Raw genomic sequence first — 19,950 nt, 5'->3', positions numbered from 1 at the left:
ACTAGATGATGGCAGAGAGAAACCAGATGGCCCATGTAGTAAGTTCTGCTATTCCTGTCCACACGGTTAAGGATATCTTAATCCATCACCACACATGTTTTATCACCGAGCTTTGCAGTTATCTAAACAGCTGTTAAAACTAGTGAGGCTATTGCCTGAACATCTGGCTTACTAGGTCTCTATGGCCTTGCTGTTCAGTACTACTACCAACTTACTGCAACTGACTGCATTAATTTTTGGAGAGTTGTAGGCTGGTACCAGTCTGGTTACTTCGTGGCCTGCAATGTTGCTAGGTCACAAGATAAGCAATTCTGGTCATTGAGGGCCACAGGCCAGTTGGGTTTTCAGGATATGCACATATTCATGAGATGCAGTTGCATAGAATGGAGGTAGTGTATGCAAATATATCTTGTAAATATTTATTGTGGATATTCTGAAAACTTGTCTGGCTTGGAGCATTGAAGACTCGAGTTGCTTACCCCTGTGCTAGGTCATACTTTCTTGTCTTCCCCTTGTTTTCGCTTTATCATCATTCTGGACACTACCTGGCTACCAATAACCTGCTGGGACTGATCCAGTTAGTTTCTAGGGAGTTTGGCCCTCTGGTAGCTACTTGGTTGCTCCATTTAATTACCTATCCTTGAGATGATGCTAAATCTACCAGGGCCTTAATGAATAGGGTGTTCTCACAAGCCTCCAAGATATTTCCTGTCATCTTTTTTCAGCTCCATTGGATTGGCGTTTTTAATTTGATTGCTTTTAATCTTAATTTATAAATTCATAATAGCTATTTTACATTGTTTTGTTCTTCATTTTATTGACTTGAATTGTTTTATTTGTAAACGTTTGATTAGTATACACTGCTCCATTCTGTTTTGTGCTGGCAATAAATAGTTATATTTGCTTGTTTAAAGTATGTTTGGAATTTGGTTCGACTTGGATGATTGGCTCCAGCTCTAGACTACATAGTATGCTAATGTTTTTTTTGTCTCGTGTTGATGTCTTTGTATTGTATTGTATTTTACTTGCTTTTACCTTTTTTATTTTGTTACTTATTTACACCCTTCTTTGCCCTCTAGATTTCTGCGTGAGGAACAATAAAGTGAAATAAAATTATACATTAAGACATTACATTTACATCATGTAACAAACTACTTAATTAATAATTTAATCTTCAGATAAGGATAAAAACATAAAAATCATCATTAATTAAAAGCCAAGGTTTCTCTTTCTTACCAAACCTGGTCTCAACCAGAGCACTGTAACGATTAGGTAAGAAATACATTTTTGAATGCACTTGTACCCTAATTTTTTAATGTGCATATACATATCCAATTTAACGTGGATTTGCCCCCATGCTAAATCATTAGTAAGCTAGGTTGCTAAGTGATGATGGTTAGTGATTTGGCCTCCTAAAGAAACATTGAGCCAAGAAATCCATGGAGGCTCAATCTCCAGTTACAAGATAACTGCATTTGCTATAAAAAAAAAAATGCAGATCGTTTTGCATTTCCTATCAGGATTTGAGTGCATGGCTTGAAAATTGTTAGAAATGTTTTTAGACTTTACAATTTCTTATATTATTTATGTATTAATTGGTTTAGATCCTCCCATTTAGTGGACTATAATTTTGTCATATAGAGGATAAATGATTATAAATTGGTTCTTGATTTAATTTTGTTATATGCAATTGTATTTCTTTGATTTTTTTGCATTTTTGATAATTTGTAAAAATTCTAATAAACTATAAAAAAAAAAAAAAAAAAAAAAGAAATGTTTTTAGACTTAAGTACATCAGATCAACCAGTGATGTACAAAACTGTCCTTGGAGGCCCCCCCCCCCCAATCATTTTTGGGTTTTTATGCATGATATATATTTGCATGCGCAGCCTGTATTGTATGCAAATATCTTATGTTTATATCCTGAAAACCTGACCAGTTTGGGTTCCTTGAGGATAGGTTGAGAAACAACTGGCGTACTCTTAAGGTACATAAGAACATGCCATACTGGTTCAGACCAAGGGTCCATCAAACCCAGCATCCTGTTTCCAACAGTGGCCAATCCACACCATAAGAACCTGGCAAGTACCCAAAAACTAAGTCTATTCCATGTTACCATTGCTAGTAATATAGCAGTGGCTATTTTCTAAGTGAACTTAATTAATAGCAGGTAATGGACTTATCCAATCCTTTTTTTAAACACAGCTACACTAACTGCACTAACCACATCCTCTGGCAACAAATTCCAGAGTTTAATTGTGCGTTGAGTAAAAAAGAACTTTCTCCGATTAGTTTTAAATGTGCCACATGCTAACTTCATGGAGTGCCCCCTAGTCTTTCTATTATCCGAAAGAGTAAATAACCGATTCACATCTACCCATTCTAAACCTCTCATGATCTTAAAGACCTCTGTCATATCCCCCCCAGCCATCTCTTCTCCAAGCTGAACAGCCCTAACCTCTTCAGCCTTTCCTCATAGGGGAGCTGTTCCATCCCCTTTATCATTTTGGTTGCCCTTCTCTGTACCTTCTCCATCGCAACTATATCTTTTTTGAGATGTGGCGACCAGAATTGTACACAGTATTCAAGGTGCGGTCTTACCATGGAGCGATACAGAGGCATTATGACATTTTCCGTTTTATTCACCATTCCCTTTCTAATAATTCCTAACATTCTGTTTCCTTTTTTGACTGCAGCAGCACACTGAACCGACGATTTCAATGTGTTATCCACTATGACGCTAGATCTCTTTCTTGGGTGGTAGCTCCTAATATGGAACCTAACATTGTGTAACTATAGCATGGGTTATTTTTCTCTATATGCATCACCTTGCACTTATCCACATTAAATTTCATCTGCCATTTCGATGCCCAATTTTCTAGTCTCACAAGGTCTTCCCGCAATTTATCACAATCTGCTTGTGATTTAACTACTCTGAACAATTTTGTGGAGTCGAGGGTATGTCTCTAGTGTGGTGGATTCAAGAAAGACAACCTAAACTATTGTGATGATAAGCACATGATATTTAGAACCTGTGGCGTGTGTCCTGAAACAACCTTTCTAGAACTTGGAACAAAAATGTGAACACCTCAAATGGGGTATCTGTTATCTAGAGTGCTGTTGGGGGTAACCTGAAATGGTCACTTTTGGTGCCTGGTCTTCTGTGGTAGGCACTGGACTAGTTGTTCTGAGTGCTCAGATGCCATGAAACAGGTACCAAGATTTTTTTTTTATCAGTAGGTTCTCATCAGTATCATTTCTAAGTGTAAATGCTTGCTTTGAACGTCTGTTGATTGTGGATATTCCAAGACAAGAACAAACCCCCAAATCACAACCAAGATGACAAATCCCAAAAAATATTGGGATTTGTTATTAGATATAGATAAATCCCCCAAAATATTGGGATTTGTTATTAGATATAGTTAAATCCCAAAAAATATTGGGATTTGTTATTAGATGTAGATAAATCCCAAAAAACATTGGGATTTGTTGTTGTTAGACTCACGTTCCTTTGATTGTTGTATCTTATCCTGTTTGTATTTTTGCGATTGTGGATGTTCAACAGGCATATGAGGGGGAGGGAGTAATTAACAAAAATAAATAAATAAATAAAAATGCTCAACAAAGAAGCTGGTTTATTCAACAAACCTGAATAAATTTGTATTAATTTGAATAAAAAATGTACTCCGGTTTGTTAAATCCAGGAATGGAGGAGTAGCCTAATAGAGCAGCAGGCTGTGAAACAGGGAAACACCCATTGCTTCTCCTTGTGACATTGGCCGAGAGACTTCACCCTCCATTGCCTCCGGTACAAAATTAGAATGTGAGCCCTTTGGGGATAGGGAAATGCCTACAAGTACCCAAACATAATCTGCTTTGAAGTGTCGAAAAACAGCACATAAAAATAAACAAATAAGCCTTTTTGGACATTGTCAAATACCTTATATATTTATTTTGTAGATGTATTTATTTAAAATTATTTATATACCGTTTTTGGGTTGGTATTTTTGATCCCCATGTTGTTTTTGATCACTGTGGGGTAGATTTTAAAAGAAGTGCGCGAGCATACGTGTGCGTGCGCTGCCTCTGGGCAGATGAAAGGTTCCGCGCACCGGCACGCGATCCACCGACACAGTGGCAAATGGCCGCTGTGCCGGAGGCCTCTGGCTCCGCCCCCGCCCCTTTTTCGAAGCCCCGGAATTTAGACGTGTCCCAGGGCTTTACGCGCGTCGCCGGGCCTTTATAAAATAGGCCCGCCCCCACGCGCGTAAATCCTCTGAAAATCTAGATACCTATGGGTATTCGGATGTCATGGGTACCATATTTATTTATTTTATTTATTTGAGTTTTCTATACCGGCATTCACGGAGATTCGTATCATGTCGGTTTACATAAAACGAGGGGTGATCAATACATTATAAACGTGCATAAATATAACATGAGAGTATACATTTACAAATTATAACAAGTTATAACAAGTGCGCAGAAAAATCAGTTACAATAAAACAAGGATGGTTCTAACTGGGAGAAGAAGAAGAGGATGATAGAAGTTTAACAAGAAGTAGAATGTGCAGTGTTTGGTATGTCTGTATCAGTTTAATCATGCCTTAGCAAGAGATGACCCAGAAAAAGAAGAATACAGTTTGCTGCAATTTTAGATTAATAATATTTATTCTTTATTGATCTTATTTAGGAGCTTAATATCTTTGAAATACTATCTCCTCATGTGTGTTCCTTTTCCTCTTCCATCACCTACTGGGAAACCGTTTAAAATAGTCTAGAAGTTACTGTGCGGAATGTTCTGGATGATGGGATTTAATACAAGGCATGTTTTGCTTTGCTTTTAGGCACCCCAAGGAGCCGCTATGCTTTAAACAATAGTGGAGACCATTCTGACGATCAAGATGGAGATGCCAGGTAGAAAAACTTATACTGTGCTCTGTAACGGACGTTAAGTTTAAAACCGTGAAAGCATACAAAAAGGAAAGAATGCAGACACGTGCCATGTTTCTCTGATATTATCTTCATGCTCCATCCTTTCCAATCCTGGAATCATCTGTTTACTGTTAACATTAACTTCTAATCATTGTTATATGTCCTTTGAGAATTGGGGCTTAACTGTAGAGCCCTAGTTTGTTGCCAGCGTTTTGAAAAGTCCTAGGAAGAGGTTTGACTGAGCAACTGGGGTTAGCTTCTTACTTACTGAGAAAATCAATCTAAGAGGTTTCTTCCCTTTGAAAGGGCGTACAATACTATATTTTAGCACGGGAAGCATTTCAGCTTGGCCAGCTTTGAAGTTGGCTGTGCTGATGCACAGCTTCATTGTCCTACGTTTTTTATGATCATGGTATCTTGGCTACCAGCAAGCTTTATTTCAGCATTTGGCTATTGACGTATATGCCTGGTGCTTTTAATTTACATGTGTCCCTCTCTGCTCTCCTTATTCATGCTGTGTTGGGACACTGCTTAAGGTTGGGTCATTTTTGCTTAACAGGTACAGATTTCAGTTATGGGCAGTATTACAATAAAAAGCTTTTACCAGCATTCAGAATGACTCGTACCATAGCATGTTCTAGAAACCTATAATAGAGCACCACCTCCCGAGGGAGGGGCATATGAGGTCAAATCCCGGGCAATAAACACAGTAAATAATTTGGCGACCAACCAGGTAATCGTGATACAGGGATACAATGCCTTCAGCTCAAATACAGCTTAGCTCAGTACTGGCCAAAAGCCATTACCATCTGAAAGCTCTTTGGAGCCTTTGTGAATTGGCACCGGGATAACAGAGCCTGTCCCAGGTTGATAGTGGCTTTAATTGATGCCCATCTAACAAATTGTTCTGCGGTCTATGCAGTGAGTTCACCGCTCGGTTGATTCTAACTGGTAACTTTGTTGGGGCTCTGTACATGGAGGCTAAAGAATGAGTCTGGAAACTGAATAACGGTCTTAGCCCCAGTGTCGTTTTATATGTAACATATGATAGACTTGTTGCACATATTGTAGGATGAGTCAATCAGTCTCTGCCTGTGCTGTACTGGTGTTGTGGAGAAATGAAGTTTCCAACATTTATTAACTCTCCTTTAGTACTAAACTTGCTTTGAAAAAGTGCAACAAAATGCTTCTCAAGGAGGCTTCCGGTGATGCTTTGAGCTAAATGGACGTGTGCTGCTCCCGCAGGGCCTATTTATTCTCTTTAATAAATCCTTACTCCTTTGACAATTTTTCCCCTGGAAAAGATGAGCAAGGATCTCTCACAAGGCTCCTTACTGGCACTGTGGGCCAAAAAGAGATCGAAGCCCTCTTAAATAAAAACAAAAAAAAACCAGGCTAAATTACTGGAGCCGGAGGATGACCTGATGGTACCTCCATCTGAGGACGAGCTTGGTGGCACTCCGGCGGTTGAGGGAACCAGCCTGGATAAAGTGGAGGATCTTCTGGAGACCTTTACCTCTCGTTGGGATACCCAATTGGGAGTGGTGATTGATAAAATCGCACTCTTAGTAGATAGAGTGTGTAGTCATTCAGGGCGGCTAGAAGAGGCAGAGACTCTCATCTCTGAATTGGAAGACACGTTAACCTCGCTGAGCACCAAAGTCGAGAAAATGGAGAGGCAGCAGACCTTTGCTGTTCAAAAAAATGGACGACTTTGAAAATCGCTCAAGGCACAAAAATATTTGCATCATAGGCCTCCCGGAAAAATCTGATGGTTGGGATCCCGTAGCGTTTGCTGAGTGCCTCAATTACTTACCATCCCCAGTAAAAATGGCGACATCAGAATTGACTGAGTGCACTGCATCACTGTGCTGATGCCGGTCCGGAGAGGACTGTCACGGGCTTTCATAGTACGTCTGCACAATTTCCAAGGTAAGCAGCGATTTTTGACTGCTGCCAGGGAAGCTGGAATGCTAACCCATGATGGGACAAAAATCATGATTTTTGCTGATTTTTCTCCAGGCCTGCAGAAACATCGACAGGCCTTTGGACCGGTAAGCCAGAATTTGGAAATCTTGGTCTGCCCTATGCGATGATCTATCCCACCAAGCTTATCACTACTTGTCAAGGCTTGTCTCTAGCTTATGTTGCTCTTTGGAGCTGCTACTGCTTTGTTTTGATAGACAATCTGGGTCCCTTTGTATGTAATATTTTGTTCTGGAGCTCTTTATTTTTGGCAGTTTTTTCCGAGGGCTCGAGCCCCTTCACTGTGGTCATTTTGATCCCTGTTTTCTCTATTGGCATTTTTTGCCTCTGGGCCGACCATAACTTTATTATCAGAGCGTGTCATTTTCGACCCAGTCATGCTTGCTTGCTTATTTATTTATTTATTTACAGTAGCTTGATGCTCCTGCCTTGGCATAGCTCCTTTTTTTTATAGCTGTACTAAGTTTTTGGATTTGCCTGGGACACGTAGTCCTTTCAGCAACTATGAGCCAGTGTGGTGTGCAGTAACCTTCATTTTGTGGGATGCAGGGGTGTGGTGGGTTTGGGGAGTTTTGTTTTGGGGTGGGTGGAGGGGGGATTGTGTTTTGTAGTTCGAGGAAAGGTAGCCTTAAGGCTGGGCTCCCAGTCTCGATTGATTTCCCACTGGGGTGGGTCCCAGCTCTATGCTTCCTGGGTTTACCATGTCACCCTAATGGAGTGGGGTGGCTAAGGATTTTTGGGTTGTTACCAGGGGGAGGGGAGGGTGGTTTTCATTGTTTTTAATTATATTTCAGAGTCTAAATTACTCTTCCTACTGCTTGTTAGATTTGGTAGTTTTCAACTCCTAATGTCTTCACTGCTACTTTTCACACACACTGTTATGTTGACTTATTTTTGCTTGCTTAGGGTATAATTGTTTGTCGGGTCCTAAGGCCCGACCTTTGGTCAACAGGGTGTTATCTCCATTTTTCTCTATTGGCCGTGGCACCTGGCAGGGGTGTCCCTTTTACCTATTGCTCTTTGCCCTGGCTATAGAACCCCTGGCTTCCTCTATCCAGCAATGATGGGATATTATGGGCTTTCAGTTTGGTATGCAAGAGCATAATATTTCCTTATATGCAGATGACGTCTTAATCTTTTTATCTAACCCACATATCTCCAGCCCCACACTGTTGGAAGTCCTCTGGCAGTTTGGATTAATCTCTGGGTACAAGATTAATTATGACAATCTGAGATTTTTCCAATCGGCCCTCAAATTGTTATCCCAGATTGTATGACCATTTTAGAGTTGTGCGGGAAGATTTTACATATTTGGGTATTTTTATTCCATAAGATATAAGAACTCTATATGCCCATAATTTCGACAGTTTGCTGGTGGAAGTTCGTTGTAACCTGCAGAAATGGGTGGGTTTGCCGATTTCCTGGGCAGGGTGCATAAATTTAATAAAAATGACTATTTTACCAACATTTTTATATTGTTTTCAACATGTTCCTTGTGATATACCAGCTAGATGTTTTGACACTCTACATGACTTAATCTTTAAATTTATTTGGAGGTATAAACGTCGGCGTATCAAACTTGCTCAATTATGGCTCTCTAAGAAGCAAGGGGGTTGGTCCCTCCTAACTTTAGAGTATATTAGTGGGCTACCCGACTGCTGTCGCTTAAAGTATGGTTCTGACATATTGGGGGCAGCATGGCGATCCCTGGAGCAGGTCCAATCTGATGAGATGGATCTTACTCTCCTTCCCTTTGTCCCTTCCACTTCCCCGATTCGCAGGAGAGTGACTAGAAATAGTCCCATATTGACCCATACGCTGCGGGTATGGAATCATGTTGTGAGTTACTTGGGGCTGACTAGAGAAGCGGTACTATTAATGGGCCCTATATATGGAAACTCTACAATGTCAGGCCTTACTTACGCCTTGGGTTTGAAAGAATGGCGAGAATGTGGCCTGGTGAGCTTAGCACACCTTTGGGAGGACGGGCTGTTTTTACCTTTTACATCCTTGAGTTCTGAGTTTGATCTTCCCATGTGCACACGTGCTAATTATTTACAATTGCAAACTGCTTTTTCTCAGCTGTTTGACCTTTGAGTCCCTCTCCCAGAGCCCAATGGTATGCAGCATTATTTCTCGGACTTGGAAACTTTTGCAAAGGGTACTATGCATATATTGGGGGATACTTCAAGGGAAATTTGGTACTGACTCTCCCTGTAATCTCATTCACCAATGGAATGATGAACTGGGTACTTCTCTCACTATGCCACAGTGGAAGGCTATTTGGATCAATGCGCACCGCAGTTCCCTCTGTCAACGACGGGTCGAATTAATGATCCATCTGTTACATCGAACATAGAATTCCGATCAGCTATTCCAAGATATGCTCTGATGCCAGTCCCTATTGTTGGCGGGATTGCGAGGAGAGGGGCTCCTATATACATATGTGGTGGCATTGTGAGGGTGTAAGGTGGTAGATGTCATTGCTGACATGACTGCAGTTCATATCTACCTTGCACCCCTTACGGGGCCTCCTTGATAGATGGGTTGGTTGTCTAGTTCCCAGAAAATCCAGACGTCTGGTGAGTCAGCTGCTCTTAGCGGCTAGACTTTCCATTGCCACATATTGGAAAAGAAACCCTGGCTTTGAGCATTGGCAGAAACAAATCCGCCAGGTTGCTGATATTGAAAATCTTCGATTTGTGCTTCGCCATGAGCAATTTAAATATAACATCATTTGGGGGCCTTATCTTTTGTACCTTGAAAATGTTGTCTCTTGATTATTAGTATTCTCACTGTTAGGCTCTACTGCTTAAGTGTGTTTAATTAGCAGTGTTACCATCTTTACCCTGAGTTATGTATTTGTTACCTTTTTTTCCTTCTGTATATGTTGGAAAATGTAAGAAATAGAGTATAAAAAAAAGTTTCTCAAGGCCATATATCTGCTATCCAAGACTGCAAGTAAGGTAAAAGAATTTCTTAAATGGTTTTATTTATTAAACAGTATTTATCAGAAAACATTGTAATCCCTGTTGAAATACAAGGCTCAGGGCTTCGGCTGACTTGCATTTAGAGGATTTTTTGCTTTTTTTTTTTTTACTCCAAAATAACTCCTTAAATTACAGGGGTGAAAGTAAAGGACTTGCCAAATTTGTTACATTCTATAAAGATTGTGAGTTTACTTTTATTTTTGCTTCCAAGTCCATGTTCTTCGTTTGGCCACCTGGAGTTTTTCTTTTACTTCTCAGATTTAAACTTTTTAAAGAAGCACCACTTCTATCTCTGGCAAAATTCAAGTTTGCAGCAAGTAGGGGGGGAGGGAACCTCCCTGATTAAAGTGACAGCTAATCCTCAAAGGGGGGGGGGGGGGTGGTTCTCTTTTCTAAAACAGCTCCAGGGCATGGTTTCTGCTGTGGAATACCCAGTGAGCCTTCCACCCTCCTCCTTACCGTGTCTATCACCACCAATTGGGGAGCATAGCAAGGAGGAGGAAGGGATGAGTTAGAGGGAGACCAAAAGCTTATGGGTGTTTTTTGTTTTTCATTTCCAATTAACCAGGAGCTACGGCACATCAGGAATGGGATTAATTTTTGAGAAATGGATCCTGGGGCTTCAGCTTCCTCTGCTATAGCTGGGCTGGCCCACTTACAGGATGCTTGATTTTTGCTGTAAGTAAGAAGCCCTGCTGCTTTAATTTAAATCCCCTGACCATGATATCTGTGCATGTCCTAATGCAATCAATGTTTTACATAGCTATCCCTTAGCAATTAACTTGTTAGAATCAATGTAACGTGCAACAGGTATGTCAAGTGCAGCTGAAATTTCTCATATAGCTGCTTTGTAACTATTCTTTTTTTTTTTTTTTTTTTTTAGTGGAAAAGTGATTGACTGTATAGTAGGTATGGAAGGGAATTATTAATTAGATACCATAAATTGACATGTTCAGGAAAAGAGGTGTTTTTTCACTGGTGTCCTAAAAAAAAACCCAAATATTTGCATGACATCAAACTTCTTGGTGTTCTTTAGTTGAACATAAACAACAAGTTTGCTTACCGTAAACGTTGTTTCTGTAGATAGCAGGATGAATTAGCCATGCTGTCCTGGGATCTGTCAATCAGGTCCGGGAGGCGGAGCTTGATAAAGCAGAGGATAGAGTTTTGTACCCTCTGCGGCTGCGCGTGGTTTCCCGCGCAGGCAGTACAGATTCTCCTCAGTCTGTGATTAAGCAGTAGTAGATCTAACGATTAGTGATTGCCAGGGAGGTGGGTGGGTCAGCATGGCTAATTCATCCTGCTATCTACGGAAACAACGTTTACGGTAAGCAAACTTGTTTTTTCCCGTCGATAGCAGGGATGAATTAGCCATGCTGTCCTGGGAGTCGCTAGCTCCCGTCACGTTCAGTCTATGCTGTTTTTAAAACGTGAGACAGGTTGTGGCAATCACCTGGAGAAAGCTGATGCGGATTGTAGGATTGTTTGACCTAATTGTGTATCCGCTGCAGCTTGTTGATCTAAGCAATAATGTGCTGTGAAAGTATGTAGGGAAGTCCATGTTGCTGCCTTGCATATATCTATTGGTTGAATATTACGAAGGTGTGCCCACGTGGTGGATAGGGCCCGAACTTGATGTGTCTTTGGTTTGTGAAGCAATGGCACGTTTTGTTTGTTATAGCAGAACTGGATGCATTGTATTATCCAGCTGGAAATGGTCCGTTTCGTGACCGGAAGTCCTGTCCCCTTAGGGTCGAAGGAGAGAAATAGTTGCGATGGGCGTGATGGAGCCGCAGTTCTATTTCTATAGTAAGCTAATGCTCTTTTACAATCCAAGGTGTGTAATAACGCTTCTCGTTCATTGGCGTGTGGTTTTGGAAAGAAAGTTGGTAGATCAATGGTTTGATTAATATGAAACTGTGAAATAACCTTCGGCAAAAAGGAGGGATGCGTTCTCAGGACTACCTTTTGATGGAAGAACTGTAGATATGGTTCATAGTGGACTAATGCTTGAAGTTCGCTAACACGCCTCGCTGAAGTAACTGCGACTAGAAATACCACCTTCCAGGTTAGGTATTTCAAGTGCGATGATTCTATGGGTTCGAATGGGGCATGCATCAGCTGTTCCAATACTATGTTGATGTTCCACGGAACCGCCGGTTTCTTGAACGGTGGTCTAATATGCAGTATCCCCTTGAGGAATCGAGCTAGAAGGGGATGAGCTGCTATGGTGACATTATTAACCGGTTTATGGTAGGCCGCAATAGCGCTTAAATGAACACGAATCGATGCCGTGGCTAAGCCAGTCTCGTAGAGGGTATGCAGATAATCCAGCAATTGATGCGGTGAGCAATCCACTGGAGATATGCGATGTGATGCACACCACGAGGAATATCTTTTCCATTTGTAACTGTAATTCAATCTAGTGGAGGGTTTCCTAGACTCTAGAAGTATGAGTTGTGCACTCTGTGATACCTGTTGTTGTGTTAGTAACCACCGGTCAGTCTCCAGGCTGTCAAGTGAAGGGAGGAGTGCATCGGATGGAGCAGGGTCCCTTGATCCTGAAGGAGAAGGTCCGACCGATTCGGGAGCCGGATAGGGTCGTCCGTTGAGAGGCGAAGGAGGTAACTGTACCATGGTTGGCGTGGCCATGATGGGGCGATGAGTATCATCTGCGCTCTGTCCGTTATGCATTTTTGTATTGTCCTGGTGATGAGGGGAATTGGTGGAAAGGCGTAGAGTAGGCCTGTTGACCATGGAATCAGAAATGCATCTTGCGCTATTCTGAGTTTGCTTGGATGGATAGAACAAAACTTGGGAAGTTGCGTGTTGTGTTCCGTAGCAAAAAGGTCTATTGATGGAGTTCCCCATCTGTTGAATATTTGGAGCGTTACATCTGTATTGAGTGTCCACTCGTGGGGATGAAATATGCGACTCAATCTGTCCGCTCTTGTATTTGCTATACCCGGAAGATAAGTCGCTTGAAGATGTATGCTCTGCCGATGAGCAAGTTGAAAAATTTGCAATGTTTCTTTGCAGAGGGTCCAGGAGCCGGAACCCCCCTGTTTGTTGATATAGAACATTGCCACTTGATTGTCCGTATATACCATTAGTCTGCGGCCACGCAAGAATGTCTGGAATGCCTGTAGAGCCAGGCGAATGGCTCGGAGTTCCAGCAGGTTGATCTGTAGGGATTGTTCTGCAATGGACCATAGGCCCTGTGTTTCGTATACCTCTAGATGTGCTCCCCAACCCTTCCTGGACGCATCTGTTGTTAGAACTGTGTTGTGCATGGGTTGGCGAAATAGAGCCCCTTTGACTAACGTGGATGGAAGGAGCCACCACGAGATGTCTTTTTTCATTTCCTTGGTAAGGTTGATGGCCTGAGAGAGAGGTTGTGAGTGCTGTTTCCACTGCCGTTTGAGTCCCCACTGTAACCTTCTCATGTGTAACTTGGTATTTGGGACTAGGAAATTGGCTGCTGCCATGTGGCCGAGGACCACCAGCACCTGACGAGCCGATGTTATATGTTTTGTCTGTAAAGTCTGTAAAAGTTGTCGCAATTGAATTTGTCTGTCCAACGGCAGGAACGCCCTGTGTTGCTTGGTGTCCAGATACGCTCCTATGAATTGGAGTTGTTGTGCTGGTTGTAACTGAGATTTTTGGAAGTTGACTACCAATTCCAATTGTTGTAAGCATTGCAGGATGTGATGCAGATGCGAGACGAGTAGTTCCCGGGTCGGAGCTACTACTAGCCAATCGTCCAAATAAGGAAAGATTGTTATTCCTTGTTGTCTGAGGTGAGCCACCACCACTACCATGCACTTGGTGAACACTCTGGGAGCCGCAGACAACCCAAAGGGGAGTACTCTGTATTGGTAATGTCTGTGCTTGTGGTGAAAGCAGAGGTAATGCCAGGAAGAGGGGTGCATTGGAATGTGCGTGTATGCATCCTTCAGATCGATGGAACACATCCAGTCGTTGGGTTGTAAGAGTGGTAGGATTGACTTCAAGGATACCATTTTGAATTTTTCCTTCACTAGGAATTTGTTGAGTTCCCGTAGATCTAATATGGGTCGTAGTCGTCCTGATTTCTTGGGAATCAGGAAGTATGGGGAGTAGAAACCTTGATTGTGAAGGTTTTTGGGGAGGAGTGCAATGGCCTTTGATTGGCAAAGGTGAATAATCTCCTGCTGTAGTTGTGGTTGGGTTCTTACCTGCCTTGGATTGGTGAATTGTGGCAGGTTTGGTTTTGAGTGGAAATGTAACTGATATCCCTGACGTACAATGTCCAGCACCCATTGATCTGACGTTATGTGTTCCCACATGTGTAGACATGACTGGATTCTTCCTGGCGGTGGTGATGGATGTGGTGGTGGCTTCAGTTTCAAAAAGACTGAGTCGGCTTAGCTGCCGTCGGTTGCTGTTGAGTTTGTTGGCGTTGCGCTCTCGGTTTGCCTCTACGTGGAAGCTGAGATGGTTGTTGGTGATTCTGTTGTCTTTGGTAGGTTGGGTAAGGTTGTGTACGGAAACCTTGATAAGATCGGTAAGGCCTACGCCCATATGACGCCCTGCGAGAGTAAGGGTAAAAGCGTTTGGGGGCTTGATAAGGCTGATGGGTCTGTAGCGATTGGACCGCTAGTGCCTCGTCTTTAAGCTTTCCTACCGTTTCCTGCAATTTTGTGCCAAATAGGTGATCTCCTGTGCAAGGGAGATTGGCTAGCTTCTCATGCACATCGTCTCTAATAGAGCTGGAGCGGAGCCACGCTGTCCTCCTCGCCGCTATAGCTGTCGCCGATGCCCTCGAGGAAGTTTCCATGCCCTCGTATACTGATCTAAGTAGATGTCGGGAACATTCCTCCATATCGTGTAATGTTTGGGGCAGTTCTTCCCTTGTCGAAGAAAGTAATCCTTTTGTGGCTTGCACGCACTCGTACAAATACTGCACCATATAAAATTGGTGGTGCATGATACGTGTAGTAAGCATAGCGTTCTGGTAGATTTTCCTACCTATTTCATCCAAGTATTTATGATCCTTGTTAGGAGGATAGGTGGCATGGAGTTTTTGTTTCCGAAATCTCTGCAACGCTGATTCTACAACTACCGATTCGTGTGGTAGTTGTGAGAGGGTATAAGGAATATCCTTCCTGATCCGAAATTTGAGATTTGATTTCCTGGAGACCGCTTGTACTGATTGGGGTGTCTCCCAAGATTTCAGAAGGAGGCGATGAAGAAGATCATGTGGGGGAAGTGTGGTAGGTTCTCCTGGCACATCGAATATCTTTAACAAACCCAGAGTTTCTGCTCTGGGGTCCGGTTCCTTCTGAATCTGTAGTTGGAGGATGTTTCCCATTTTCTCTAAAAAGCGAGGATATGAGAGGTCCTCTGGTGGAGAATATGGTTCTTGTTGACCTTCCGGCACATCGGAGGGGTACCCCGTTGAAGAAGCGGGGGATTCTGAATGGAATCGATAGTGCTCCGGTGAGTTGGAGCGCGTTGGAGAGGGCTGCGGAGTTAGTTCCCCAGGAGAGGTTGGTGTGTCTCCTGCGTCCGCCCTTGGTGGTGAAGTTTTCTGTATAGAGTTTGTATTCGTGGGTTCCTTATCCAGTATGAATGACTGACTGTAAGGTACTAAAGAATCCTTCTAACGATTGTGACAGTTGCCAGAAAGCATCCTTGGTAGCCTGTGGCAGAACTGCTCTTTGTTGCTTCTCTATTGGTTCGTTATGGTCTCTAGTTGAACTAGACTTCTTAGATGGAGAAGAAGCCTGTGAGGATGTCAGGTAGATAGGTGATTTTGAATGTCTTGAATGGGAGATCCCCGATGATCTTGAGGTTGAAGGACTGATTTCTAACCTGTCTCTTCGTCTATAGTGAGATTCACCTGCATGCCTGTCATGTTTTCTTTTTGAGGCAGATGATTTGCGAGGTGGGTCTCGGTCTCGATGAGAGGAGGTTGTCCTTCTATCTGAGGAGTGCTCTGAAGACCTGCGTGTACGTTTAGGCGATCTCTCGCCGAGCTGTGTGCTGCTCGATAAGGAGTAGAGCTCTGGTCGTCTACCAGTACGTTCCGTAATGAAGGAGCCTTCTGGGTGTGATAGCTTCTTAGTTGGTGCTATTTTGTGTTTGTAGGACGATTCTGTGTTTGGTCGTCCCGTGGATTGTGGTCGGGAATGCGGCGCGGTAGTCACCTTTGGTGGTTTTCGCGTCTTGTCAGATGCACTCTGCGCTGACCTCGGCGCCGTCTTTGGTGCCGTTGTTCTAGGCGTCTCTCTCGGCGCCGATGGCTCTGGCGCTTCTCTCGGCGCCGATGGCTCCGGCGTCTCTCTAGGCGCCGATGGCTCTGGCTGCCCACTCGGCGCCGATGGCTCTGCCGTTCCGTTCGGCGCCGATGGTCTGCTAGGTACCGTTGATGGCGGCGCCGGTTTTGTGGATTTTGGATCCGGCGCAAAGTGCGGTGGTTCCCGCGCCGTATAGGTAGCTGTTTTCGGCGCCGTCTTGTGTTTGCGGTCTTTGTGACGAGAAGATATCGTTTTTGAATGTGTCGATACCTGCTTCGCATGACTTTGTGGTACAGGCGCCTTGGGGTATGGCGCCGTACTGCTATGTTGTTTCGGCGCCGTTTGTGATCTCATTGGAGACGGCGCCGTTGTCGGCGTCTGTGCGCCCTCCGAGGACTCAGACGCCATTTTGCGTCTTTTTGTTGGCGGTCGATCCTTTTGAAGAGGTAAGTCTCGCTGCGAGCCCTTGTTGGAGTTATTCGACGCCCCTCTGCGGTCGGGGAGAACAGAGCCCTGTTTCCCTTGTACCTGTTTTTCCTTTGGGCGTGAGGAGTCGGAAGATGCCGTTCTGGGCATTGAATATTTTAACTGCTTCACCGGGCCCGGTGAAGAGTGAACTTCCGAAGGGTCCGAGGTGCTTAAAAGTTCCTGCAGACGATAGGCCCTTTGGCGTTTGGCTCTCGGGGACATCTTTTTACAAAAATCGCAGTTGGGTACATCATGGCTACCGCCGAGGCAGCGGTAACATCGGTCATGGCCATCCGTGACCGACATCACCTTACCACAGCGGCAGCGTTTGAAACCCGATTTAGACATTGAGGAGACTGTCAGCTCCGCGTGCTATCTCGCGCGCGGAAAGAACAGACTGGGGAGAATCTGTACTGCCTGCGCGGGAAACCACGCGCAGCCGCAGAGGGTACAAAACTCTATCCTCTGCTTTATCAAGCTCCGCCTCCCGGACCTGATTGACAGATCCCAGGACAGTATGGCTAATTCATCCCTGCTATCGACGGGAAAACAGAATGACAGAAAAAGACTATATGGCCTATTTATTTACTATTTTTCTATACCGGCTTTCAAGACAGGAGTCGCATCAAACTGGTTTACATTTAACAGGGTGTGCAATATACAGAGAACTCGAGCAACTATAACTGGTGCATGATTAAAGGAATTGCAGTTACAATAAAACAGGGAAGTACACAACTGGGAGCAGAGGAAGAAGAAGAAAAGAGAGATTGATTGACAGCAAATTATTTACAGCGATTATTTACAGAGATGCAAAATTAATTCCAATGTGGTAGAAATGAAATCGTGAATGAGGTTGATGACAGTGTTGGTGTTGGTGAATGGTTACTATTTAAACCCGTTGATAACAATGTGTTTGTGATGTCGGTAGCAGGGATCAGTCTATGTCTGGATTGGCTTTTTTAAAAAGCCAGGTTTTCAGCCTTTTCCTGAAGGTCGGTAGGCACTGTTACTGGCGCAGTTCAGCTGGGATGGAGTTCCATAAAAGTGGTCCTGCTGTTGAGAGCGCTCTTTCTTTGAGGGATTTGTGTTGAAAGGTTTTTGCGTGTGGAACGTGCAGTGATTCTTTATAACACTCCCTAATGGGTCTGGCGGAGGTGTGTTTTTTGAAAGGAATTTGTAAGTTTAGCGGGGCGTGTTGATGGATGACTTTGTAAATGATGGTGATGGACTTGTACATAATTCTGTAGTGGATAGGTAACCAGTGAAGGGCTTTAAGGATTGGGGCGATGTGGTCAAATCTCCTGGAGTTAGTCAGAATTCTGGCGGCTGTATTCTGCACCATCTGTAGGGGTTTGGTATAGGAAGCAGGGAGACCTAGTAGAATAGAAATACAATAATCTAACTTGGAAAAGATTATTGCTTGTAGAATTGTTCTGAAGTCCTGGGAGTGGAAGAGTGGCCTAATTCTTTTAAGGATATGTAATTTGTGAAAGCAATCCTTGGTCGTTTGGTTGATGAATGGTTTTAGGTTGAGACGGTTGTCGATGATAACTCCTAGTAATGGATGGCCTATGTAGTCTGCCCATCCATACAGCAGTTCAGCTCCACAATCCCTACCAGTCTGTCAGAGATCCCCTATGCTTGTCCCATGCTTTTTGAAATTTAGGTACTGTCCTTGTGTCCACCATTTCCGTTAGGAGGCTGCTTCCATGCATCCAGCTCTCTGGTTTGCACTTTAACTCAAATGTTTAGGCATGACACGTTCATTCTAAAATATCTGCAGAAAGAATAAACTTTTTTCCCCGTTGTATTTTTTTTCCCAAGGTCTCTTTTATTACTCTCTTCCATTTGGATATCATTAAGTAGGCAGCATATATGCACGCTAATAGTCCCCTGTTTTCTGTCTTATATCTCTTTTGCCCTTGAAGGGCAAATAATGGCAGTTCCTTCCTGTTGCTGGGTGCAGGATACAGCTCTCCACCGTCCAGTGCTGCTTATTGGTTAGTCATTGGATTTTCCTGTAAGAATTGTACTTGTCTGTCCCGTCTAGTCTTAGGGCTCAGAATGCTTCTTCAGTAGTAGTCACAGCCCTGGCCAGCTGGAGGAGAAGAAACCTGAGAAGTTTGGCCAATGGATATCCAACCACTAGAACCAGTGGTTCTCAACTTTGTATTAGGGACCCGTGCAACTTGCCTGGTTTTCAGGATGTCCCCTGTATATGCGCGAGAGAGATTCATACATGCACTGCCTTCTTTAAATGCAGATTTATCTGTTGTGGCTTTTGTAAGAACTGGCCTCCAGCTAACCTTGTGGGATGGCACCGGTTATGGGGGTACCATTTGGTGCATCTGCGAGTATGTATTGGCTGTTTTACTGAACATGTATTCTGTGGGTCTGATGTTGGTGCCCTTTTGGTGCCCGAGGGACTTTCCTTCCTGCAGCTCCTTGTTTGGTTCTGGCCTTCCTCCTGTGACCCTTTCCTTAGTGCTTACCCTCCTGTCCTCTCTCCTCCCTGTGCCTTCCCTCCTGCTCTGCTTGCTTCCTCTTCTGGCCCCTTCCCTAATATCCTTCCTCCTGTGATGCTAGGTCTCTTCCCAAGTGCCTTCCTTCCTGCACGCCTGCCTTTACTCCATGGCCCCTTTTAAAGTGCTGCATCCTTCCATGGCCCCTTCCTGATTGCCTTGCCTCCTCTCCTCTACTCCTTGTAGCCCCTTCTTTGGTTCTCTCCCTGCTTCCCTCTCCCCATTGCTCCATCCCAAGTGTTCTTTTAGTATTTATTTATTTGGATTTTTACCCATCACTTTGAATAAGGAATTCATCCAAAATATTCGAAAAGTGTCATTCAGTCTAAAGGAGACTTCAGAAAGGACTAAAGAATATCTGTCAATGACGGGAATAAACTAGGTAAAATGTAGAACAGAACTAAACTTGAAAACAGGATTAAGAATATAACATCTCAGTAAATTCAACACAGAACTAATTTGATAAGAATACAAACAGCACAATGATAGGTTGCAACAAATAAATGCAATCATCGTAGTAAAATAATAACAACATAAGTTTTGCTATGCTGGTTTATACCAAAGGTCCATCAAGCTCAGCATCCTGTTTCCAGCAGTGGCCAGTCCAAGTCACCTGGCAGGATTCCTAAGCTCAATAGCTACCATGCTGCCTATCCCAGGGACAAGCAATGGCAGTTGTAGCAGACGTTTAAAGCACCCCTTTAAGCTTTTTCCAAGTGAGTACACTCTTCCTTGCCCTCTCCTCCCTGTGCTCCCCTTCTCTGTCCG

The 19,950-nt window shown here is 43.5% G+C and overlaps 1 protein-coding gene across 9 annotated transcripts in view; it reads left to right on the top strand.

The window, feature by feature from the left end:
- The window catches only part of NPRL3 (NPR3 like, GATOR1 complex subunit), a 100,213-nt gene that overhangs the window by 5,187 nt on the left and 75,076 nt on the right, over positions 1–19,950 (top strand). For 8 of the 9 annotated variants that reach the window (XM_029576031.1, XM_029576026.1, XM_029576028.1 and 5 more), the window contains exon 2: positions 4,848–4,917. The exons of the other annotated variant lie outside the window; for it this stretch is intronic. In XM_029576031.1, coding sequence (XP_029431891.1) covers positions 4,848–4,917 — 70 coding nt within the window. The remainder of the gene's footprint in view (positions 1–4,847; positions 4,918–19,950) is intronic. 9 annotated transcript variants of the gene reach the window in all.

This window comes from Rhinatrema bivittatum, chromosome 14, assembly GCF_901001135.1.
Source record: "Rhinatrema bivittatum chromosome 14, aRhiBiv1.1, whole genome shotgun sequence".
In the NCBI taxonomy this organism is placed as follows: domain Eukaryota; kingdom Metazoa; phylum Chordata; class Amphibia; order Gymnophiona; family Rhinatrematidae; genus Rhinatrema; species Rhinatrema bivittatum.
This window is presented reverse-complemented; position numbering and strand designations above follow the sequence as displayed.